Source organism: Schistocerca serialis, chromosome 8 (genome assembly GCF_023864345.2).
Source record: "Schistocerca serialis cubense isolate TAMUIC-IGC-003099 chromosome 8, iqSchSeri2.2, whole genome shotgun sequence".
NCBI classification, from domain to species: Eukaryota; Metazoa; Arthropoda; class Insecta; order Orthoptera; family Acrididae; genus Schistocerca; species Schistocerca serialis.
The window spans coordinates 549,315,022-549,342,850 of NC_064645.1; the positions used below are offsets into that span (position 1 = coordinate 549,315,022).

The 27,829-nt window shown below is 43.8% G+C and overlaps 1 protein-coding gene across 1 annotated transcript in view; it reads left to right on the forward strand.

Moving 5' to 3' along the window:
- The window catches only part of LOC126416446 (pancreatic triacylglycerol lipase-like), a 177,012-nt gene that overhangs the window by 138,422 nt on the left and 10,761 nt on the right, over nucleotides 1–27,829 (forward strand). The window contains exon 6 of the mRNA XM_050084172.1: nucleotides 11,390–11,546. Within this exon, the coding sequence (XP_049940129.1) occupies nucleotides 11,390–11,546 (157 nt within the window). The remainder of the gene's footprint in view (nucleotides 1–11,389; nucleotides 11,547–27,829) is intronic.

Below are 27,829 nucleotides of genomic sequence, written 5' to 3' on the forward strand. Positions count from 1 at the left end.
TTTCTCGTCTGAGGTGTTGTGCCTGACATATTCGTCCTGCTCTCGTTACGAGCGTATGAATCATGCCTCTTTTCTGTCTCGGGTGGAGGTTTGATAGTTTGTGCAGGTATCAGTCCGTATGTGTCGGTTTTCGATACACGCTGTGTACAAGGTTTTCGCCGTCCCTTGTGACCAGCACATCTAGAAATGGTAGTTTCTTGTCCTTTTCTACTTCCATAGTAAATGTTATGTTGGCATGAAGGCTTTTGAAGTGTCTTAGGAAGTCACCGAGCTGTTCTTCACCATGGTTCCACATGACGTACCTCTACCACACCAACTGGCAGTTTGCCAACAAGTGGCCACGAAAGGCTTAACAATTTTGCAATCGTCCTAGTGCCAGTATTCCGGAACTAAAGGGCCAGTTGCAACAGTTGTGGGCCAGCTTGATTTAGGAGAGGGTACAACCCTATCAGGAATCCAGGCCAAAATGGATTCAACATCATATTGGTAAGTGGGCTCGCACAGTTAAGTTCTTCGTAAATTTGACTCGATTTGTAATCACTGAAATAATGTTATACCCCCCCCCCTCAACCTGTGACGTTTTTTTTATTGCCTTGTGTGTGTTTCATGTTTTTTGAGACGGTGTACACTTTGCAAAGCAAAAATATGCTTTGGAATTATTTCGACTTATAATTCCATATGGAATATGCCCTAAGGAAATTATCCTTGAAATTAAACGCGTATCATCCGTTAGGACGTTGTTCACTGGACACAATGCGACACACAGTACAAATTAACACTGACACCTGAAATAGCACTGAATGGGAAAGTAGTCAAACCACAGAATAGAATTACGTGACATAACGATGAATGTAGCAGTTGTGGAGAGAGAACACACACATTCATTCTCATAAACGCATCATCAAATGCATACTCCTTTTAAACGTGTACATGCAACAACACAAAACAAAACTGTTTAAAAATATGTTTATATTTACAGCAATTTCTAATTACTTAATCACCGCAGAGGAACTGATTTCAAACTGACTAGGTCTCGACAATGTAGCTGAACAGACTTAAATCAACATAAACTGTATTCTATTTCAATCTTGCTACAATAGCGGTTCGAGTTTGTGCGTTTGGCCCCAATGGGAGCAGCAGATGACTTCGATAGGCTCTTACAGTGCCAGACTTTATTGGGTAACACGTCTCGTGCTCCTCGATTATGGGAAATCTTCTGTGGCCAAATGCACACTTTACCCACGAATAATACGCAGTAAAGAAGTGCGAACTCAAACTGCTCCAGTCCTCGTATTGCCCCGATAGTAGTCTGCGGTCGCCTGCTGATGTCTGCACATATCAACACCGCGTCTCTCCACCCCCCCCCCCCCCAGCCTCCCCTCCACCCCCAATCACACTTATTGTCCCGTCTTGAGCACCTGAAATTCTTCGCACACCACCTACTGTCGCTGTCAGTCACAGGTCGATTTCAGGGACGAATAGAAAAGGTATCACTGAATCACAGCACCTACCCATGGCGTCATTCAGCCGCATCTATCTGTGCATTAGGCATCTGGCATGAATGCCTGTGAGAGGTGAGGCGCTGAACGTAAAACAGTCCTTCACCGCCCCGCAGCTGCCCGGGGTCTGTGTTACTGGCATTGCCAGCAGACTTCATCGTCAGCCTAGTTGACTTTCACTGTTCGCCATCATGATGTACGCTCTTCATTATTATTATTATTATTATTATTATTATTATTATTATTATTATTTTGAATGGCACCACTTCCAAAGAAGAAAATGCTAGTGAAATATGCATGCAGATGTCGCGTCCCCATTACAAGCCAAAAAAACAAGAAAATTCTACCAATGTCAGTGGTTTACTTGAATAAAACGAAACATATCATGACGAAAAAACACGTTTCATCAGTTTATATACAGTACCAGTATTGAAAAGCAATTGCTGTAGCAGCCACTGATACTATGCACACGTAAAAGGAGACAGAACGTTTAACGACTACTTTCTTGCGGTAACAGTAATGTTCTGTCTATACAGGGTGTTCTGAAATTCTCGTACAAACGTCTAGGACTTGTAGAGGGGAGTAGGTAGACAATATTTTTAACTGGAGCCTATGTTTGGAAACATACATTTTCTGAAGTACAGCAGTTTGAAAATATATTTGCTAGGTAGGTATGCAACAAGGTAGTCATAGTGCTGGGTGCTTACGTCAGATCGGCTGATGTCTTTTGATGACTATCCTACCTCTCACGCTTCATAGTTGAGAACACGTCTGGAGAATACACCGACATGATCCCTCTGTATGGCGAAGCTCGCAGTAATGGAAAAGCTGCACGTAGCCTTTAGCAAGATCGTTATTCACAATGTCTGACTCCATCGCATACCCTTTTCGCCACAATTATGCAACGGCTTCGAGAAGGGTACCTTCACCGTCAGCAATTGCGACTCTGGTGCTCCAAGGAGACGCACCACATCCGAATTGGAAGGCTATTTGTGGTGTTTACGAAAACTCATTATGTTTCCTTTTTGTTTCTTTTGTGATCAATGAATGGAATTGTAAAACAAGTAATGGGCTGGGTCAAGCCTAATAAATTACTTGTAAAAGTGGCCGCGTTACCAACATGTTTTCAAATGATTGTAGCACGGAAACGGTACGTTTCCGGACATGGACCCCTATTCAGAATACTATGAACTCACTCCTCTCTGCAGGTTCTAGAAGTTTGTAACGGAAATTTCCGTATAAAAGTTTCGATAGAGATACGGAAGCTTGACCAGCGGTTGCTCTCCAGTAACGCTTACCTTAGCATTGCCACCTGCCAGCGGAGACAACTATAGCATCACGTGTGGGACAGAGAAAAGAAGATGTATGTGTAACATCTGATCACGAGATTAGTGGTGAATTTCTTGACTGCATTACATCGTATCAGTATTTAGTGGTTACTGAAGCGATAGGAAATGAGACAATCGCTTAGTATCAGCATTATGGAAGGCAAACAGAAAACTTAGACTTGTTGGAAGAGTTCCGGAAAAATGTAAGTCATCTGTATGGGAAATCGAATGGACGACGCTAGTGCTACCAGTTTTGTATCGCACATCTAGTTCCGTAACGATCAAACAGAAGCAAATCTCCAAGATCATAGAACGAGTCAGTTCATGAAATTAACACAGATTAAATAAAATGTAAACAAATCCTATGCCGATGACAAGCTGTGTGTATACAGTGATAAGCCAGAACATTATGATCACCAATCTACTATCGATATAAACCCGTCCAGGTGAGCCGGCTGGTGTGGCCATGCGGTTCTAGGCGCTTCAGTCTGGAACCGTGTGACTGCTACGGCCGCAGGTTCGAATCCTGCCTCGGGCATGGATGTGTGTGATGTCCTTAGGTTAGTTAGGTTTAATTAGTTCTAAGTTCTAGGCGACTGATGACCTCAGAAGCAAAGTCGCATAGTGCTCAGAGCCATTTGAACCCAACCGTCCAGGCGATAGCAGCGTCACCTGGCGAGGAATGACTGCCAGTCAGACACAAGCTCGATGCATGTAACATTAGTGAGCGTGCTGTCCATGTGTGTATTATGGTGCAAGCTCGCGATCTATCTGAGTTTCACTGAGGCAGATTGTTGTGGTCTGGAGACTTGGCACAAGTGTTTCGGAAACTGCACGGCTTGGCGGGTGTTCGAGGAGTGCTGTGCTGAGTGTATTCAAAACGTGGCGAAACCAACCTGAAACCACGTCCAGATGTTGTTGGGTTCGGCAGCCACCCATCATTACAGATTTCGGACTTCGTAGGCTGGGCAGACTGATAAAACAAGAGAGGCAGCGAACTGTGACATCAGACTTTAATGATGAACAACGTAAATGTGTGTCCGAACATACAGTGCACCGACCACTCCTACCAACGGACCTCCACAACCGAAAAACCATGCATGTGCCAATGTTGACACCACGAAATCTGCACCTACGGATGGAATGAGCATGTGACCTTCGGCACTGGACCTTGGCGCATTGGCAGGCCGTTGCATGGTCTGATGAATCTCAATACCTTCTTCATCATCCTGGTGGGTGGCCGCGAATCCGTCGTCTTCCAGAGGAACAGCAGAGGTGCCACTAGCACACGTTCCTGGACACGAACCGAAGACGGAATGACGTATCGGTGGGCGGAGTGCGGCAGGAGAGATGCTGTGCGCTGACGGCTGACACAGTGGCAGGTCGGAGGGAGAGGGAGGAGAGATAAAAGCGCCACATCGGCCGCTAGTCAGTCATCATTCTGCTGCTTGACTCGCTACAGGTCGCATCGTTGCTGCTGTTGCTCGTCTCGCTCAGCTACACATCCGACGTGGCTGGAAGTGGAAAGAGAGGCAAGTCGCTGCCGTTGTTGAGTTCCTGCTCAAGTTGGCCAGGAACGACCGCGAGGGCAAGAAGAAGTAGACAAAGGCAGAGCAGTGCTACCGCTGTCAGCAACTGGTAGCAACGTGCCAAGTAGTGCAGAAATGCAGTCCCACACCTAAAGTGTGCATGACACATGCAGCTGCACCAAGACATGTGACGAACCTGCATCGCATGTCAACTGCAGTTGCGCACACGTGGTAAACCATCTCAGCTGCACTTATGTAAATAACTGGAGCCACGACAAGAAGAGCAACAGGAACAGGGGGAGACATTCCTGCAAGGCCGCACTAGAAGTGGTTGCAATGCCCTGTAACACCGAGAAAGAGGCGCCGTCAGTCAGCCTGCGCCCCCATCGTGTTGACACTGGCTGAAGAGGGGGAAGTGAGGACCAAGCTGCAACAAAGAAGAAAACGGTGGTTTCCGTGCAGTGTTGCGGAAAATCACCGATGATTCAGCTGCTGCACTCAAGTGAAGGTGGCCCTGAAGGCAGGGTTGGATGTGGAACCTACACGAGGCCCTGGCTCGCGTGTCTCACACAATAGAGGAAGAGGCGCCTAGCACCATGTAGGTGTGGGTAGATGCAGGAACACAGATGGTCAGTAACCAGGCCGAAGCAGAAAGGCAGGCAGCTGAAGCGGTGGCCACAGAGCCGAAGACACCTGCCCCAGCTGTGCAGGTGGACAGCACGGACGCAGTTGCCACATTGTCCCTACAGAGATGCAGGAGGCTCGGGAGGTGACATGGATAAGGAGACATCACTCTCATCTGCTGCCTCTCCAGAAGTAATGGCGGCAAACACGAAAGAAGAGGATGTGGAGCCATCATTCGGGTATCTGCCCCTCTCTGACGAGAACAGCTTGAAGACAGTGCTTAAGCCATCTCTCTCCACGATGGCACCTATCCACAATATGACTTTTCCTGTCCCTTCTCTACCACAGACATATCTAATCTCCCACACCAACCCAACGATTTCCAATGGCGGTGCGAATCTTCAAATGGCAATTCAAAGACCAGGAATTCATACTACGAGTGGACCTGGAATTAATAATTTCCTATCATATTTTCACCCACTGCGACTGGAAGGACATGACTGAGGAAGCGGTCAAGTTCTTCCAGGAGAGTTTACTACCACTGTATTCTTCCACCCTCGCCAAGACTGAAGTTCACTCACTAGAGAAGAGGAAGAAGAAGAAGAAGAAGAAGAAGACAGGAAACACCACTAACGACAGACTGACTGGTACTTATGTCTCTCTACGATTTTCCAGATAACCTTCAAGCCAATCCACTAATGAGAGGTCATCATCACCAGGCTCGCCCAGTTGGCCATGCGGTCTAACGCATGGCTTTCAGGACAGGAAGGAGCGCCAGTCCCCGGCACGAATCCACCTGGCAGATATGTGTCGAGGTCCGGTGAGCCAGCCAGTCTGTGGATAGTTTTTAGGCGGTTTTCCATCTGCTTCGGCAAATGCGGGCTGGTTCCCCTTATTCTGCCTCAGCTACACTATGTCGGCGATTGATGTGGAAACAAGTTCTCCACGTATGTGTGCACCACCATTACTCTACCACGCAAACATAGGGGTTACACTCATCTGGTGTGAGACGTTCCCTGGGGGGTCGACCAGGAGCTGAACTGCACAATAAACCTGGGGTCAGTGTGGGGCGGCAGAGGGGTGAAGTGGACTGCGGTAGTCTTCGTGGGGTTGCGGACCACTGCAGCTGCAGCGGGGACGGAGCCTCTCCATCGTTTCTAAGTCCCTGGTTAACATAACATAACATCATCATCAACCTGACAGCAACAGGAGGATCGGCAACTAACTGTTCAAACTCCTTACAGCTTGGACCAAGGGCAGGGTCCATCAGTCAGTGTCAGCTAGTCAGTCATTTCTGGAATTCAGTTCAAGCAGCCGAAGCATACACATTGCCACTGCTGCACACTGTGCTGTGACTCTTGACTACTCATCATGTCTCAATGTCTAGCAAAAGGAGAAGTAAGCATCAATGGCAGAAAGCACAGTCGTCAACTCACATGCCAGAAGAGGAGGCTGTTCAAGAAGACACTGAGAGAGCCAAACTGGAAACGGTGGCAGAAGCTCCTGTCACCATAGACTAACTGCTTTCACCCAGCACAGACGAAGAAAGTGCCAAAGCAGAGGTGAGAGGCGACCAGCGGCCCCTCTCGCCCTTGTCGGTAGAAGATCTTCTATCAGTCTTCATTCGTTAACTGGCAACATTTCATGGAAGGTAATCCATACCGAACTGGCGCAGCTAGCCAAGGCAGGCTACAGTGTCAGACTGGTCAGCCAAGGTCATATTCCCCAAGACTGCATCACAAACAGCATGGACTGAGAGCAGGTGGTCAGCAGCTTCTGAGAACATACAGTCAAGACGCCAACCACCACGAGCAGCAGTAGAAACAGCCACCAATGCTACCACTAGCTGCTCATCTGAGGTCTGTCCTGATAGCTCAAATGTCAAGACGTGGTCAAATACTTTGAAGAGATGGGCTTCTTTTAGGGTAGTGTTGAGCTGCACCAGCGCTCAAACTGATATACCCCAACCATTTCATCTTCAAACTGTGTGACACACCACCCACACCTACAGAACATGGATGAGAGGCCCACCCAGGCCTAGAAAAGATTTTTTAAGCCACAGAAGTCCTGAAGATCACCATGACTGTCGAGATAATGTTGAAGGACTTTGACAAACAACCACAGTGCTACAGCCATAAAGGGTTTGGCCACGTCATAAGACACTGCCGGAATGCAGTGGCATACATAAAAAGTGTGGGCAAATATTACAGCAGACGAAGCATGAGGGATCCAGAAGCTGACCCCGCATTTGAAAACTGCAACAGACTGCACGTGACAATCTGTTGTGGCTGCGGCAAGTACCAACATGCTCCCAAGGAGAAATCATGTCACAAGCTTGGTCACAGGTCCATCAAGCGACTGCCAGGCAGTGAAACCAGTGTGCTGTGGAGGGCTCGCCCTCCACCTAATGAGAGTGGGAGTGGGACGTGTCCCAACACTGAGAGCTGCAGCACATATTGCTGAGACATCAGAGTAGCTAGACAATCCACTGGTGACAGAGGTCGCGCCAGCTGCCAAGCCACCGTGGGATAAATGGGCCCCACACTGTGCACCACGACTGAGGAAGCTGCTGTGCGTGGTGAGAACTGCACCAAGATGTTCGCAATAGCAGAATGCGCTACAACCAATTGTGAGAAGGCCGGCAACTTGCGTCAGCACAACCACATAGACTGAGCATATAGCTACCGTAGTGGCCCCTACAAGAACGTAGGAGATCTCAGGGGCAGTTACTCAAACAGAGCTGGTGGCCACAGAGGTGACGACACATACGATACTTTCGCCACTCACCAAGACAATAAAGGAGTTGCAAGAGATCACTGAGCTGTTCAATGAAGTCAGCTCATGGTCTCAATCCTTCCCCTCTAGAAGGCTGGGGCAATGAAGCAGCAGCAGCCCTGCGCCAGACGGAGTGTTACATTCACTTCCAGAGAAATATTGAAATACAGATGACCCCTCAATAGTAGGTTTCTCTCACAGCCTGTTCAGCTGTCATTACCTTTCCAACTCGGTATTCATCCATCAGGCGATACTACCAACTTGGTAGCTCTGCCTAGCACATCAGGAAATTATCTTCAGATAACTAGAGGACAATCCCTCAAGTCATACAGGAGCACAGATCACAAGAACCACCATCCCAAAAATCATAAATTCATATCAGAAGTCAAATGGGAAAAGCCCTGTGATGCTTATAAGATACAAAATACAGACACATCAGACGCTAATCAGACAGTTTGCTCAGTGAGAGCATCGAGTGAGGAGCTCGGCAGTGGCAAAGGTTAGGAAGGCGATGTAAAGGGGAGGGGGGTTCTTTATCAAGGCGCCTCCCAATAGTCACGTTCTTTGTTAGGAGTAATTGTGAGTCCTGCAACAGCACACAAAGGCGTTCAGGGCAAGAAGAGGATAAGCCAACGACAGGAGTCGTCATTTTCAGCCACAAGCTGTGGTACGTGACAATGAAAAAACAGCATCAGTACCAGTACCAGCTGCTGCCGTAACAGGGGCATACAGCTGGCAGACAATGATGCAACATCATCCAGTTGCCAAAGCAGATCAAGTAAAAGGACGACGCAGCTATGATGATATAAGACAACAGGAAGGCGTGCTGATCACAGCAGAGGAAAATGATTGCTGAGAAATCAAAATAAGGGTTCACAGCACACTGCAGTGCATGAGGAAAGCCAGTGACCATCTATTTCCAAAAATGATGATGACAGGGAAGCCCAAAGAGACACTAGCTGCCTACGTCACTGCAAAGCTACCACGTGTCACCAGCAATTCTGGTCGGTTTTCGCTGTAAAGTGAATACCAGAAGTGCCCCCACAAATTCCTCATTAATCAGTCAGTTCATCAGCAGACCTGGTGATGGCGGGGTGATCACTTACAGAAATATTGGAGTAGTAGTAGTAGCTTTACTCATCTGTAAACCCTTTTTACAAGGATATAGGACATGTCAAAGTATTTACAAGTTAGACCAATTTAAAATAAGCTAATTCGTATACACATATATTTACAAACTTCTAATCAGAGACAATCATTAGATTTTACTCCTGGTATACAATACTTTTTTTACAAATAACTTATTAAATAATGTAATGCCACACTGTTCACTCATATCTCACTATCAGTCTCTGCACACACTATACACATATTGTTTCATAATACTTCACTCACTACACACCCATTGAACATTGATATACAGCAGTTCACCAATGAACTATGAATATTTTGACTTGAAGTATGCAAGGAGAAGCTGAATAATTATAGCAAACGGAAATTTTTTAATGAACCATTCTGGATGAGATTTTAATGTAAATGTAATTTTATTACATGTAAAACTTGGTAACCGCGTGTCATTTTAATGCACCATAAGATTTAAAGATAAAATCATATAGGAAATGTCATTTCCTTGAATTTAGTTTTCAATCATGTGAGTTTCAACACTTCATGATCAATTTTTACCACTCTCTGCTTGTTTGCCTTTTTGGTTCGGCTAATGTGTGGGGGTTTTGGTGTAAACATGGCACGTAACTAGAGATAACCCCTCAAAAAAATGTGTGGTTATACCATTCTTCTGGGAACATACATTTTGATTGTTTAGTAGACATCATTTTATTAGTTGTGGTTACAAGAAAGAGCTAACGGTGTGAACGTAGCATTCAGCTCTATCATGGTGCCACCATTTTAATCTTCAACAGTTATGGGGCAATGATAGCGAAAATAGCAGTCTTAACCCAGACTGTTACACGCTGCAATATGTGAGGTTTTTTTGTGAATTTTTTTAAATTCTCACTGTCCCAATACCAAGGATACAGTTTACTGACCTTCTCACTCAAATTGTAATGAGCCTCCTTACTCGTGATGATTGCTGCATTTCCACGTTCTTCAAGCAGCACTTGCATTTGCAGGTTTCTCGTTGCACATTATCTGATGCGTTGAGCTGTTGAACAACATCCTAGATTCATGTAATTTCAAATCTTCGTGTAAAATAGTCTGCACTGATTCACGACTTCACATGTCTTCTTGCATATCGCCTTAGACTGCGAGTCAGCACTTGTCTTTCCCTTTTTTGAGTCCTTACAGTCTTATTCGGAACAAGTGGCTTCATCTGTTCAGTATTTCTTCTTGTTCCTGGGAACTATCTTGGCGCTCGACTTTGGAGTAATCGTGAGAAAAAGGCTCCGAGCTGCCGTGACACATTCACTGTTCGCAAAAACGTGTCATACAAACACGCGAAGCCTTACGGTTCACTGTACCATATATACTGAAATGTCGTTATATAGCAAAGCCAATGAGTGCTCATTACCTCACCTTACCAACCTATGTGCATATTAGCCATTTCAAAAATGTCCTGGTACCATGGACCACACTGTGGAAGCATTTATATCCAACGAAAACTATAATTAGTTACAAAATACTACATCGCTGCTATTAGTCTTAGCTCTTTACCCTATCACTCAATTGTCCCTAGCATTTACACTGCCATCACTACCATTTCTGTAACAAATATTATTATTACATTTCTTATTTTGTTATTCCAGACCCAGAGGCTTTTTACATTAAAAAAAATAATATATGTAAATTTATTATTGCCGTTGGACTTATCCTGAAACTAATTTGATCAACTAGTGAGTAAGAAATATCAAGCATGCCAATACACAAGTTCCTACAAATTTGCATTGACTGATCTTCACAACTGTTGTGTGGGGAAGCTCAAAGGTCCATACACGATTACTGTGACTGTCGAGCAATTCGTCTCTGATTAATCCCCAATGAGCGAGCTGGCACAGCGATTAGCATGCTTGACACATGCACGACGGTTCAAATCCTGGTCCAACCACCCACATTTTGTTTTCCCGTGATTTCCCTAAATCGCTCCAGTCAAACGTTGGGATGGTTCCTTTGAAAAGGCCACAGACGATTTCCTTCTCCGTCCTTTAGTAACCTGAGCTTCTGCTCTGTCTTTAATGACCAGACTGTCGACGGGATGTGAACTCTAATCTTCTTTCCTTCTGATGAATCCAGAGAAAAGTACGTACACTGGAGAATTAGTACGACCATTCAGTACTGGAGCACTCATTCTTTCAATGCGAGGTCCAAAGCCAGCAGGAGTTAAGGCTCGCACTTCTCGCACACAGTGCAGTGCACGATGTCCATTTCATGTACCAAGTATCGACTGGACGCTAATCTTCTACAAGACTAAGCACCACTTCCTCCTACTCGGAAGTCATTACCGTTCACTGTCTTCTTCCAATTGTTGTACTGTGGTAAGACTTACACACGCGCACACACACACACACACACACACACACACACACACACACACACACACACACAGGCGCGCGCACACGCACACACGAGACGACTCACTGAGCTCTCGCAGAGTGGAATACCTAGAGTGTGTTTGTTACAGAGGCGTGCAGCCACGCTCGCGCCCACGAGTTCTTCGCGGAGTCCATCACGGCTCCCGGCGACGCCTTCCTGGCCGTGCCCTGCGACTCGTGGGACAGCTACAAGGAGCGCAAGTGCCGCGGCCAGCCTGTGCCCATGGGCGAGCGCGTCCCCCGCACGTAAGCTGGCCCACACGGCTCCTCCTCAGTGACGTATGCAGGGCGCTCAATAAGTAATGCAACACGTTTTTTCGGCCAATTTTGGTTGAAAAAGATGCTGAGTTTTCTATGGGTGATCGTGGAATATTCTCGCCTTAATCTCAATACACTACTGGCCATTAAAATTTCTGCACCACGAAGATAACGTGCTACAGACGCGAAATTTAACCTACAGGAAGAAGATGCTGTGATATGCAAATGATTAGCTTTTCAGAGCATTCACACAAGGTTGGCGCCGGTGGCGACGCCTACAACGTGCTGACATGAGGAAAGTTTCCAACCGATTTCTCATACACAGATTGTGATGCCCCTTGTAAGGAGGAGAAATGCGTACCATCACGTTTCCGCCTTTGATAAAGGTCGGATTGTAGCCTATAACGATAGCAGTTTATCGTATCGCGACATCGATGCTCCCGTTGGCCGAGATCCGATGACTGTTAGCAGAATATGGAATCGATGGGTTCAGGAGGGTAATACAGAACGCTGTGCTGCAGCCCAACGGCCTCGTGTCACTAGCAGCCGAGATGAAAGGCATCTTATCCGCATGGTTGTAACGGATCGTGCACCCAAGTCTCGATCCCTGAGTCAACAGATGGGGACGTTTGCACGACAACAACCATCGGCACGAACAGTTCGACGACGTTTGCAGCAGCATGGACTATCAGCTCGGAGACCATGGCTGTAGTTACCCTTGACGCTGCATCACAGACAGGAGTGCCTGCGATGGTGTACTCAACGGTGAACCTGGGCGCACAGATGGCAAAACGTCATTTTTTCGGATGAATCCAGATTCTGTTTACAGCATCATGATGGTCGCATCCGTGTTTGGTGACATCGCCGTGAACGCACAATGGAAGCGTGTACTCATCATCGCCATAATGGTGTATAACCTGGCGTGATGGTATGGGGTGCCATTGGTTATACGTCGCGGTCACCTCTTGTTCACAATGACGGCACTTTGAACAGTGGACGTTACATTTCAGATGTGTTACGACCCGTGGCTCTACCCTTCATTCGATCCCTGCGAAACCCTACATTTCAGCAGGATAATGCACGACCGCATGTTGCAGGTCCTGCACGGGCCTTTCTGGATACAGAAAATGTTCGACTGCTGCCCTGGCCAGCATATTCTCCAGATCTCTCACCAATTGAAAACGTCTGGTCAATAGTGGCCGAGCAACTGGCTCATCAGAATATGCCAGTCACTACTCTTGATGAACTGTGGTAACGTGTTGAAGCTGCATGGGCAAGCTGTACCTGTACACGCCATCCAAGCTCTGTTTGACCTAATGCCCAGGCGTATCAAGGCCGTTATTACAGCCAGAGCTGGTTGTTCTGGGTACTGATTTCTCAGGATCTATGCACCCAAATTGCGTGAAAATGTAATCACATGTCATTTCTAGTATAATATATTTGTCCAATGAAAACCCGTTTATCATCTGCATTTCTTCTTGGTGCAGCAATTTTAATGGCCAGTAGTGTAGTTTCATGAAGTTCTGAGAAGTGGCAGTGCTATTCGTAGCCTTCAAGATGGCTTCTGTAATGCGGGTACGTTTCCTTTGGTAGAGAACCAGAGCATCATGCTGTTCATATGTGAGTGCAGAATGTTTACGGAGATCTGGCAGTGAACAAAAGCATGGTGAGTTTTTGGGCCAGGAGTCTGTTGTAATTGCAACAAGGTTGCGCTGACCTGTCCGATCTCTTGCGTGCCAGCCCGCCACACACAGCTATGAATCCTGCAGTGCTGGAACGTGCGGACACTCTCATTCCAGGTGATCGACAGATCGGAAGCACATCACTGGTCAACTGGACGTCTCTGTTGGTAATACTGAGAAACTCGTCCACTACTTGGGATATTCGAAGGAATGCATCTGCTGGGTTCCTCAACACAAAACCATAAAGGACAACAAAGGACTCCCTGCACGGAATTGCTTGCGCATTAGGAGGCTGATCGTGACAACTTTTTATCGAACATCATCACAGGCGATGAAACATGGGTTCATCACTTCGAACCAGAAACAAAGGAGCAATCGCTGTGGTGTTGCCACAGCAACTTAACTTCTGAACAAGAAGTTCAGCCAGTGAAATCATAGTGATGGCCTCCTCGACCTCTGAAAGGGTTATTCTGTTTTGTGGCCTCCCACATGGTGCAACAATCAGCTAGGAAGTGTAATGTGCTACCCTAACGAAATTGAAGAAACGACTTCAGCGTGTTCTCGCCGCAAGAATGCAAACGAACTTCTCCACAACAACGCAAGGGCTCAGACAGGTCTGCGCACCCGAAAGGAGCTCACACGATTTCATTGGACTGTTCTTCCTCATCCACCCTATAGCTCAGATCTTGCACCTTTCGACTTCCATCTGTTAGGCCCACTGAAGAAAGCACTGCTGAAAGCAGTGTGTGGATGATGGGGAGGTTACTGATGCAGCAAGACATTGACTCCGACATCGACCAACAGAGCGGTACCATGCGGGCATACAGTCTCTAGGCTCTCCCAGTAACGTGGGGTAGGGCAGTCACATTGAATGTAGATTATGTTGAAAAATATGGTTTTGTAGCCGAAAGAGTGGGGAATAATACAGGGTGTTACAAAAAGGTACGGCCAAACTTTCGGGAAACATTCCTCACACACAAAGAAAGAAAATATGTTATGTGGACATGTGTCCGGAAACGCTTACTTTCCATGTTAGAGCTCATTTTATTACTTCTCTTCAAATCACATTAATCATGGAATGGAAACACACAGCACCAGAACGTACCAGCGTGACTTCAAACACTTTGTTCAAAATCCTCCGTTAGCGAGGATACATGCATCCACCCTCCTTTGCATGGAATTGGTCTGCCTCAACCAATTTATCGGTCACCGAATCTGTTGTTGAGAAGCGTACGAACACTTTGACTGAAATGTGCAGGAGCTCCATCGTGCATGAACCACATGTTGTGTCGTACTTGTAAAGGCACATGTTCTAGCAGCACAGGTAGAGTATCCCGTATGAAATCATGATAACTTGCCCCATTGAGCGTAGGTGGAAGAACGAAACTAAAATGAGTCTAACATGGAAATTAAGCGTTTCCGGACACATGTCCACATAACATCTTTTCTTTATTTGTCTGTGAGGAATGTTTCCTGAAAGTTTAGCCGTACCTTTTTGTAACACCCTGTATAGTATATTAAATTCCTGAATAAAACCAACCTGCTTTCAGAAAAAAGTGTTGCATTTCTTGTTGAGCACCCCTCGTAATTCAGTCGAATTCTCAACTCTTTTCATCAACCATAGATTGACTGCAAGCACTCGATCTGCTTTAAATCGACTCCTTCAGATCTAGTACCCTTGTTCATCATAACACAAATTTTCATACACCATAAGACTTCGTTCTAGTATAACGTCACGCTCTCAGCTAAAACCTAAAAATTTTTGAAATTATGTATCTCTTTTCGTTCCTTCTGTTTTACCCAAGCCGGCCGGGGTGGTCAAGCGGTTCTAGGCACTACAGTCTGGAACCGAGCAACCGCTACGGTTGCAGGTTCGAATCCTGCCTCGGGCATGGATGTGTGTGATGTCCTTAGGTTAGTTAGGTTTAAGTAGTTCTAAGTTCTAGGAGACTGATGACCTCAGAAGTGCCATAGTGCTCAAGAGCCATTTGAGCTTTACCCAAATTGACTACTACTGTGTAAAGCAAGTTTTCATTTCTGGTTTCCTTCTAAGAAATTTTTTCCCAATATTACTTATATTTATTACAAGGACCCCCTCTCATTCACACTAATGTAATAAGTTCGTGGGGGGGGGGGGGTGCGGGGGGTGGCGGGGGGGGGGGGGGGGTGGAGGGTTATGTAGCTTTCATGAACTACTCCCACAGCGTAAAGTAAGAGCAGCATTCAACTCATTTTTGACTCTTTAAAAAGCATTTGAAGCAACTGTCGTATCGCAGTTATTGTATGAGCTGAAAATACCTCGATACAGGTAACTTGTTACATCTGTAAAACGATATTTTACTTCTATCAATTAATTGAAACATCGGTAGAAATGTATTGATAACTTTCGCAATAATTTGCTATGGCAAAATATGATCCCTCAAATTTTCATAGAGGGTGTTCATTTTAACTGAAAACATTGAAAAAATGTCTCGCAGGGAGACATTCAATGATACCACAGTCGACCCCGCCCAACCGCACTCCCGTGTGCGTGGTGGGGGGGGTAACTTTAAAATATTCCGTGGGAACCACCGTTTTTTATAGCAGATTACGATTCTATGGCAGAAACTATGGTTCTCACTGAAGAGTTCCGTCTACTCATCTTCCGGGGAATATTAGATCTAGATGATGTCACTGAATGACTAGGATGTGTGGAAGCCTCATCATGATGGAAGAACCTCCTCATCCTTGTACAGCCAATAAGGTTGGAAGCTCATTTTCAAGAAGGTGTAGATAACAGACGATGGAGTAAGGTCCAATAAACTGATCACAGCACGCATCATGGCACTCCACACATTTACAGAGAAGCATTCCTGAAAATGTCTCCACGCATGTGGCGTTTTATACCAATATAAGTTATGATTCTTACTGATAACATCACGAGTAAAAATGACTTCGTTGTTAAGCAATATTAATAGTATTACTATAGTATTTGAAATTCGCCATCGGCAAAATCCCAATCATCTACCTTCATCTCCTTCTCAACAGGTTTGAATCCGCTGTAAATAATGATACACGCTGTGCATACATAATTTCTCCATATTCTTGTATGAGGAACATTTATACACATACAAATTCCAAATATAGAATACCATGTCAGCACACTCAGCATATGTAAACACATGTGGCAAGCTTAAACGAAACAATATAACTGGTCAATATATCACACTCAGAAATCACAGCTGAAAAATTCAGTTATGAGAATTCAAGCACAATTTCGCAACTCAAAACAAAAGTGACAATTGATACATAAACTCGTAGCAACATACCAGCATGAGGAATAGAAATTCCTTTCTCTGAGTAGCAGTATGTCTGAAACCAATAAAAAAAACTGACACTTTATATGAAATGTTTTATTCGAATTAGTCCTTACTGCCATTTTCTAAAATATTGAATCTCACTTAAAACTTATCTTCAGCATAATTTGAAATAGCATTAGAAGATAATTAGTTTCCAAAGACATTTTGTAATCTTTGGTACATGAATTAGTTGACATGATGAGAATGATGTCACAAGCCACCATTGTAAGGTAGGCTACCTCAGCTGATGTGGGCAGATACTAACAGAGTGACGAGCGACCGGTGGTGGTTGGCTTGACAGCTGCAGCTGTGTTTCACAGCATATGGCACTGTATTTTTGTATATGAGTAACGGTATTGTGGACAAACTTGTGGCTGTCATAGCTGAAAGCTTCAGATATATGTTTCTATTTGTGCTGGATGCTGACAGTAAAAAAACAAAAAAACAAAAACAAAAAAAGCAAAAAAAATGTAAAACTTTTGTTTGTTTTTGAAAGCTTAGTATCATATCAGACATAACATAAAGCTTTGGACTTGCAACCATAGATGAAACAACATGAACTAACATGAGCATAACTGCTGGAGTTGTGGGTTTTGTATCTATTGATGAGAACTTGATATAAGACAGAAAATAAACTTAGGTACATCTCAGGTTTACTAAATATGCTGTGGGCAAATGTACAACACATACCACAGAGTGCATCACCTTGGAAGGCAGTCCACTTTTGAATTCTAATGCATAGTCATCACCACCTAATGCATATTCATCACCACCATATGCTTGCAGTCACTCACATTTTGTCTTCCTCTATACATACTGCTGTGAGTGTCATCAGGCAGTGACAGCTGTTCTCCTCAAGACTGTGACGTGGTCATTTGTCAGTGGTGGTGCAGTTTCATTCATTGTTGGCAAACCAGTTCATGAGCAAAGAGCCAAATGCCGGTGTCCAACAGGTAGAATATTTCAGCAAATAAGCATGTTGCCATCATCAGGTGCACTGCTGAACTGACTGCCTAGGAGCTGGATGAGGGCCTTTATCTCCTCACCCCCTCTCTCTGACTTGCCACTCTGTCAGTGGTTCATGACCAGGAATGGGCACATGGTTTGTATCTCCCCCTCCCTCTGACTCATCGATCCATCCATAGTTTGCACCCAGAGACAAGTGCTGGCGGTGTCTCCACTATTGCTCCACCTGCCTCCAAGTCTGTCTGTTGTGAGATATCTCCTTCCTCTTCTTAAACAGAATACGTGCTGCTAGCCACCATGACGGTTGCAGCTTTAGGACACTGACATCCAGCCATTCAACTTCAAACAGTTTTATTATGAATTACATTGGGAGAGGTTGAAGAATCACATTATGTATCTCTACTACGATGATATGTATTGAAGAAACATAAGCTGCACCACCACAGGAGCTATATGCTTAATGCCTTTGCGTTCCTTACAAGATGCTGTGAATAACGTGTGGTGCGGAACTTCACCAAGATAATGGATCACGCTGACTCAGTAGTGCCAGAAATATCAAGAAATGTGACATCCTAGCCACAGTATGGAAGAGAACACTTCACTCACTTGCCTGTAATTGACTAACAAAGAAAAATTCAAATAATGTCTACAGTTGGCTGACCACATCATGAACGTATGAATGAACTGATGGTTGACACCTGGGCAGCAGCGGACTCTGCATAGAGGGAGACCAACAGATGTCGAATATCGAAATTCAAGCATATGTTAGAGAGACCAACAGATGTCGAATATCGAAATTCGAGCATATGTTAGAGAGACTATCTTCCAATCTTATGGCCAAACAAGTGAAAGTTGTGGTTTCAGTTCTAAAGAGAGCACTCTATATTGCACACATTCCTAAATCAGTACCTGTCACGGACATCATTAGTGCAGTACAACAGGTAGCTAGCTGCTCGACTTCCACATGGAGCAGCTGAAAAAGTACATTGCAAAACCTGTCGTGCTCTCACATGAACAAAACCTATGAAACTCAACAATTCTAGCAGGGAGAAGGCAGTCACGCGGGAACTGAGAGAAGATCCAGATATTGTGGTCTTACCAGCTGACAAAGGCAATGGAAGTGTGGTCCTAACTCACTAGGATTACATTTACACTATGTGAGGCCTCCTACAAGACGGTAAGTGCTGGAAGATCGATGCCGATATTATCAAGAGGCTGGAAAGGAAGACCACGCTGCTCTTCAAAGAATCTGGCTCGCCAGATCAAGTCGTTAAGAATCTACAACAGAGAGCACTGGTTCCACTGAGACTTTATGAACTTCTAAAGGTCCACTAACACTGGATGCCTTTTTACCCCACTGTCAGCAACACTGGTGCCCAAACGTACTCCCTCCCTAAATACCTGAAGGATATGTGTAGCTCCTACGTCAGAAAATGTCCACATCCCATTCGCAACTCCACGGACTTTGTTGGATGTCTTAACAACTTCAAGGATTCCAATATGCTTGTGAGCTTCGGCATTGTCCCTCTTTTCACCAGAGTGGTTCTACAGGAATCCTTGAGAGCTATTGGCCAGAGATTTTATCTAGAGAAACCAGATTTTTAAGGCATGTCTCAACATCCGCATACTTTCTTTTCAGCAGTGGTTACTATGAGCAGAAGGAAATAGCCGTGGGGAGTCCACAGTCACCACTTGTTGCCAACATGCATATGGAACATTTCGAAGAGGAAGCACTGGAGTGGCTCAATAGAAATCAAACTGACTTTTCTTCCGTATGCTGATGACACCTCTGTGATATGGCCACATGGAAGAGTCCAGTTAAATTATTTCCTCATACATCTCAATTGTATACACCAGAACATCAGTTTTAGCATGGAAATCAAAGTAGGTGGATTCCTCCCTTTCTGAATGTCCCGGCAAAAAGAACGACACTTGGAGCCACAATGTATACCATAAGGAGGTGCACACTGGCATATACCAACAGGTAGATAGGTGTTAACACCCAGCATGGGCGAATGGAGTGCTCAAAACATTAGTACATAGCGCTCATACCATCTTGGACAGTGAGAGCCTCAACCACGAATATGAATGTCTGAGGACAGTGTTCCACAAGAACAGCTACACAGAGTGGCAAATTCAGAGAGCCCTACAGCATATACAGACTGTACAACAGGCGGAAACAGAAGAGGAACTGCGGGAATGTGTGTCCACTCCATTTTTAGTGGCCACCAGCACACGTCCCTGGACGCGAACCACGGCTGGAGCGATGAGTTGAAAGCAGGGAGTGCGGTAGGGGATACTAGTTGCATGCTCACTCCTTGACGTGAGTGGGGAGGGGGGGGGGGGCAGGTTGTAGGGAGGACGAGCGGGGATAACGCCCAATGTCAGCTCCGAGGCAGTCAGTTCATCAGTGCACCTGATGATGTTGAAACATTGTGCCTGTTGGATACTGATACCTGATCATTCACCCATGAACTATTTCATCGTGAACTACGCTGCAAGAAGTTGAAGAATCACATATTATTCATTGTTGTCTACAGCAGCTTTGTAATGCTTGGCAACACGAAAGGTGTATATCCTCTTTCTACAACTTTGTGTAAACAGACCTCACCCCCTTCATACTTTTCTGATGCTCTCCGAGGATGATTTGCGTGAATAGAATGAACAAAAATCTATGTTTACTGACATGCACCATGATCTCTGACTTTGAGAATTCAGTACAGTATGAACCTCTCATATGCTGCAATCAGAACACTTGGATAATTTCCTGACGAATCACCCTCCACTAAGTTCTCACACACAAGTGCACACGGAATCAATGGTAAAGGATCAATGGTAATTGTAATAATTAAGTAGCTGGCCAACTATGTACCGTTACAAGAGCATGAAGTACTGTGGGAAACCCCTGTTTGGAATAAAATGGGTATGCCATAAGGAAGCCTTCAGTAATCTGGGGTTAATCCCCAACTTTTTTTTCTGTCTGGCTGGAAGCCCAAATAGGTAAAGCTCTTCTCAACTGAAGGCTGGTTTGAACACCACAGTGCTTTACTAGGCATGGTCTTACTGAGGGTGGTATATCATTTTCTTCCTCTAACTTCTGAACTAACTTTCCAAAGGGGCTCTACAGTTTCATGTGGACTCCCAACAATGGTGAAGCTTGACATTTTGCTTGAGGTAGGAAAAGCAATATATGTATATACATTGTTGGATTTGTAAAAAAGAGATTTTGGTATTGTATCCTTGTTGGGAAAGTTTTGGAAATTTAGACCTCTTAGAATGTTATTTTAATGCTTTTCTGGGCATTTTAGATATTTGACTGCAACATGTTTTATATAGCTTCAACCGCAGCAAAATTTCATCACATCACATCTCAAAATCTGCAGCTCTGATTAATTTTTGTCAAATGTACCTTTACAGCATACCAGTGTGTGTGTGTGTGTGTGTGTGTGTGTGTGTGTGTGTGTGTGTGTGTTTATTTAATCCATCAGCTACGTACATACATTGTCAAAGGTGTTAATGACATAAGCCACATTTGAGCAATGAAATGAATCAGTGGTAACATGTGAAAATTTGTGTCGGACTGGGACTCAAACCTGGATTTCCCACTTAAGATGAGCATTTGCTTAACCATATGGATCATCCGAACACGCTTCTTGTCTGAGCCAATTCCCAGCCTGTTACACACTCAAGGCACAAAAGAATTAAACACATTAGCTGTCAGTGACCATTGATTTATATTAATGCGGTAAGTCGAAAATTTGTGCCAGACAAGCACTCGAACCCGAATTTTGCACTTGACAATAGCGGTCACCTTAACCACCTCAGTCATCCGAATGCCCTTCCTGTCTGACTGAATTCCCAGCCTGTCCCACTACCATCATAGCTTCGCCTACCCATGAACCCGTTAGTTGCAGTTCTTGATTCCTGAAAGAGGCTGGTCATGGCGTGTCATATTATATTATGTGTACCGGGTGCCTCTCCTATGGGTCGTCAGGCACACTTTCTCTGGTCTTTCAAGAAATATTTGCAGTTTCGTTCCTGCAGTGTCTAGCTGGAATCAGCCCAAACAAATACTGTACATTAAGTCTCTCATGTGACTTCCAGTTTTGATGTAAATGAAATGGCTTCAAATCGGAATTTTAAGTGCCCATTCGAAGAGCTGTCCCAAATTAGTCTACTGCAATGTTCGTTTCATCGATATGTATTAACAGGGAAAATAAAACATGAAAAATAACCCAGAACTCCAGTGGCGGCAGAGCACTGCTGTTGTGTGGTGGTAGCAGTTAGTGCAGGCAAGGCTGGTGCAGTCACTGCTGGAGTACTCGTTATTCTTCTCGTTTTACTGTTCCTGTTAATACATGTCGATAAAATGAATATCACATTAGACTAATTTGGGAGCGCTCTGTCAAATAGGGATGTAAAATTCCGATTTTCATTTCATTTGCTTTGTAACATGAAACAAACCGACGCTTTCCGCCAACACTGGGCATTGCATGAAAGATATGACGAACAATGTGTATCATAAGGTGACGACAACTAGAGGTCCTTTCTTTCAGTGTAGAGCCACACCACACCCAGCCCCTTACAGGAATCAAGAACTGCAAGTAAGGATGCTACATCAGTAGTGTGTAACAGGCTCAAAATTTGAGTCAGATGGGAAGCATACTCGGATGGCCGAGGCAGTTAAGGTGGCCTCTTGTGTTAAGCAGGATATCTAGATTCGAGTCCCAATTCAGAACAAACTTTCACCTGTTGGTTAACGTAAAAGAGAATCCTTGGAAAAAAGACAATGTGTGCCTCAGAAAACCCTATTGGCTAAATTGAGATATTCTGTGTTTGAGGACTGCTGAATGAGCATTATGCTGTCACCATCGTACACTGGTCAGCCAGAACATTACAACTACCGACCTACTATTGACATAAACCCACCCAGGCAATAGCTGCATCACTTGGCAATGAATTGCTGCTAGTCAGTCATACTTACGGAGCACATAATATTATTGAGTGTGCTTTCTGTGTATAGAGTGGGGAAGGCGCACTATCTACCTGAGTTTGACTGAGGGCAGATTGTGGTGGCCTGCAGGCTTGGCACAAGCATTTCAGAAACTTCATGACTTGTTGGGTGTTCAAAGTGGTGAGTGTCATTAACTCCGAGGTGAAACCACATCGAGATGCAGTGGGGTTGGGTGGTCATCCCTCATTACAGATGTCGGACATCATAGACTTGGGGACTGGTAAAACAGAACAGGCAGCGAACTGTGGTGGAAATAACTTTAATGCTGGACAGAGTATGAGTGTGTTTGAACACACAGTGCACTGAACACTACTAATGGTGGGCCTTCACAGCCGACAACCCATGGGTGTGCCAATGTTAACATCATGACATCAGCAAATAGGAATTGGTGTAGTGGCAGAGCATTGTATGGTCTGATGAATTCCGATACCTTCCCATCATGCCAATGGGAGGGCACAAATCCATCATCTTCCAGAGGAACAGCTCCTAGACACCTGCACTGCAGGACGGAGACAAGGTGATGGTGGCTCCATTATGCTCTGGGGAACATTCGTTTGGGCATCCATGGGCCTGCGGACCTAGTGCAAGGCACCATGATGATCAAGGAGCATCACACAATTGTTGCAGACCATGCACACCCATTCACTACGATCATGTCTCCCGGCAACATTGGCATTTTACAACATGATACTGCACCATGTCACAAGGCCATAACTGTGATGGAGTGGTTCGAGGAGCACAGTAGTGAGTTCCACTTGATGTGTTGGCCCTCCAACTTGCCAGATCTGAACCTGTTCAAGCACATCTGGGATGCAATTGAACGTGGCGTCAGAGCTCGTCGCCTCCATCCCCAGAATTTACAGAAATTAGGTAACTTGTATGTGCAGATGTGATGCCAAATCAGTCCAGCAGCCTCCCAAGGCCATGATGAGTCACTGCTGTTATCCATGCCGGAGGTAGACATACTGACTATTAGGTAGGGGTCACAATGTTCTGACTGGTCGATGTATATCTGTTGTAGGAATCATTTTAAAAAAGGCAAGAGCAGTTAGGGCATGTATAGGGAAATCTGGGCAGTAATTTTTACCTTGCTCAACATGCAAATGGAATATGACAGAAAGCTGATAGTGGTACAATGCAACCTCTGCCATGTACTGTACAGTTTCTTGTGAAGTCTTTATGTCAATGCAGATATATAATGAACATCAGAAATGTCCTTGTACTGACTGACGATCAAATTCATCTTTTAGACTTCTAGTTGAAACCTGCAGAATAGTGTATACCTTTTCACAAAATGATTAAAGAAGTGTAATCGAAGGGCAAATCATTTTCCCATCCAATCCAGGATCTACTAACAGGCTGCAACAGTTTATTTTAAAAAGAAGTCCATTTTATCGACCAAAAAATGGTTGGGAGCCAGAGTTACGATTCCCAAAATGCTCAATTTTCTACATATAGTTCATATACCACAGATCATTTTGACTGCCCTTATCTGGCCAAAGAATATTCCTTGTGAATACACAGAGTTAACTCAAATCGGATATCGCGGGATATAATAAAACGAAACTTTATAAAGTAAAAAGGCTTTCACTTTAGAGTGTCAGAGATGATGGGCATTATTCTTATGGTAAAAGGCTCACATTTCATGTAACGGTGTCAGATTGAGGAGTGAAGAGGGAGAGCAATTGCATGCCTGGTGTGCAGGAAAGTGTGTAATTTTTTCTACAGCCAAGTTACCTAACTGTCTAAAGTTACCATATTTTCAAATGAAAAAACCGAGGGATATTACAAACCTTCTTTTTGTGAACCACAATGGCTTACTGTTTTACAAATCATATTTCTCGCTTCCTTGAATTATCTTAAGCAAATCACAATACTGAGCACAACTAAAGTCTTTATAGTTGTAACTGACTATCAGCAAGTTATTTATACATTGTACAGAAAGTCTTTTTCTTTCAGCAGTTCAGTGTATATTTAACATGGAAAATATCCTTTCCACAACTGCATTGTGGGCAGGGACTGCAAAAAAAGTATTGGACAGTTTTCAAAAGTTCTGAATATTCATCTCCAGAACAAATGTTCATGAAATCATACCACCTGTCAGAAACAGTTTTTTCTAAAATTATTCATCTGGTTTCCAATTTTAGCTGTTCACTTAGAAACATTTTTAGGTGATTTACTTCATCAAACATTTAACTGTCATCCACAAGAACATTTCTATTTCTCAAATAGGCTACAGCATTTTTTCTCACTTTCCCAATTAAGTTCTTTGCTAAGAGTTAACCTATAAAATACAGTTAATTTATGATAACGCCTCATCCATTTGCTAATATAATGACCAAAGACAGAATAAAAAGCATTCATATCCAAACACATTAACAAGTTAGTCATTGTCACATTTGAATAAGACAGCTTTTACTTTTACGGGAACAAAGTTATTTTTAGCACTCTCTTGTAGACTTTGTGATGTTCGCCTGCTTTAATTCTTTGTTGATGGTCCTCGGTGTCGACATACTGCAGTGCTACACTGTCTGAAAAATAGGGGCATGTAAGTTTGACACTGACTATGTAAATCATTTAGTCAATAGTTGCACAGATGCGTTTCACAGTTTTTACTTTCACTGTTCACAAGCCCCCCTCCCCAATAATACACAGTTATATGGCCAGTGCACTATTGTTTAACTTTCGATAAGTCTCATTAATAGTTTGCAGGCAAACATCCACATACTGCTACAATAGTTTACTGTTGAACATCTACGAGCAGTAAAAACCTAATTGCACAGTTCACAGTTCTTTTGGGATCATAAGGAATGTATTGAACAGACACTGTCATTGTTTTAACACACCCCCTATTTGTATTACACTTATTTCACAGAATAAGTTGATACATTGTTGTTGATCTAAAGGTGCGTTTACACTGCCATTTGTATCGGCACATGTATGAGATACATGTATATGCGACTTTGCGACATGTATCGCGACTTGTATGAGTTGACAAGTATCAACCTCATACATGTATGAGCGTGCGTTTACACTGATTGATATGTATCACTGTGCGATAGCTTTCGACGACGATTTGGAAGATTTCACATTTTTATGTGCTGGTACACTTGCTTTTTTGGAAGATGATAGGAAGAAAAGGCGGAGGAAGCGTAGATGATGGCAGAGAGAGTTTCTCGCGAATTAACGCTAAAGGATGGCGCATATTTTAGAAATTATGTTAGGATGAGTATGGAGGATTTCCGCGGTTTGTTATCACTTGTGGCTCCTCTTGTGTCCAAAACCAACACAAACTTTCGGGAAGCGATTCCACCAGAGGATCAGTTGGCAGTAACACTCCGTTTTTTGGCCACTGGGGATTCCTCTTGAAACGAAGATTTCATTACAAAACATTTGCATTGTCGCACGATTGCTAATGCCAACATCTCACACACGATTGTCGGCATCCGTTGTCAACATTATCACGCGAGGCCGCCGGAATAATAGCAAAAAATTGATATATGTGCCAGATGCATCAAAAAATTGTAGAATGTATTACATACCGTTATATATATAAAATTTTTACCTTCACGTCTTGGAATAAAACTTGCACAATGGCCTCGCAAACACGAAGAATAATGTTGCATACGGCACTTTTTGATGTTCTATGCAGATACATTAACGTCGAAACGATAGTCGGCACCTCCAAAACTCAAACAGCCGCCAAAGAGCCTGGTACTACGCATGCGCTAATCGTCAAAATAAGCGGCAGGCGACAAGACGACAGGAAATGATAGTACTGCGCATGCGCGAGTTCTTCAAATGTCGCTCATACATGTCGCGTATATGGTCAAAAAGCGATATACAAAATGTATACGCGACATGTATGAGCTGGAGGGTCCGCATACAAGTTCCGTGAATTTTTGTATGAGGTGATGTATCGCGACATGTCAAATTGACATGTCGCTCATACATGTCGCGATACATGTATCCCAGTGTAAACGTACCTTAACCAATACGTGTTTGTCGTCCGGAACTCGGCCGTGGACTGACTGTCTCGGGACCAAAAATCAGGCCCTTAAACATCCTCACAATAATAGGTACTGAAACTACACATTGTTCAATTCTTACGCTGCAGAAATTACAATTAAAACTTAACTCTTTCAATTAACTGAATACACTGAAAAATTGGTTCTTGTTAACAGTTTCTTCTACTTCAAGGGTTCAGCTGAATTATTTGGTTAAACGCTGAAATTAACATATATCATTACGCAAACAATACTTTTACCAAAACAGTTAATTAATTTGGAATTAATTAAGAATCGGCTCTGCTAACATGTTTTCTAATAGAGCCAAATAGATCCTTTAAGGATACTATTAGGTGTTCCTCCAAATGTTTGTAATTAGTACAGAATTTATATTTGCTTATAAGTCAACAATAGAATTTAAGTTACGGAACAGATACTGATTTCATCCTGTAACCAAAGATACTAACTAGGAATAGTCGAAATAAATTAGAAAATCAATTACATACACAAAACTAAGCATAAAATTAGATCTGGTGTTATATTCTTTAAAAATGAGGGCCAACCTTTCTTTTATGAAAATGCAGATTATATTCACTTGTGTTAATGTTAATTAGTCAGAAAGGAAGAAATGAATTTTAAGGAGGCATATGGCAAAACAAGAGGGGAAGTACAAATATTCCGGCTTGCTTCATCACAACTTGACACAATATCATTCAAGGCAGTCTTTTTTCACCCTCAATATGCAATATTTGTTTGTACAGGGAACTGGAGACACTGTGAAGAAACTGTGCATATCATTCAGCCAGAGGATTTTCCAGGAAAAGCATAACTGTAATGAAAAAAATATTTTCTGGTATGAAGCAAGATTTAAGAGGCTCATACATTTGCAAATGTCTTTCATTAATCTCCGGTAGTGTTATACGGTATGAAATGAGTGTACTGCCTCAGTTGCTCCTATCTTCAGATCACTTTCGCTGTAGGTTTGTAAGAACTCAGGATTCTTTGTGATGTGCACTTGTGCTTCTTTATCTTTTGTGCATTTTGATATTAACTTGACCCATAATATCTCATCTCCCACTCTGTGATATAGAAAAGAAACACCTGAAAGTAAATACACTTAAAATGAGACGAGTAATAAGTTATACAGGGTGAAGCGAAATTCGAGCACTGGGGCTTCGCAGCGCGACTCCTCACATGCCAGAGATTAAAAAATGTCTGTCACAAAAGTTCGTCTGGCGAGTAAATCCGGCAGAAAAACAACGTT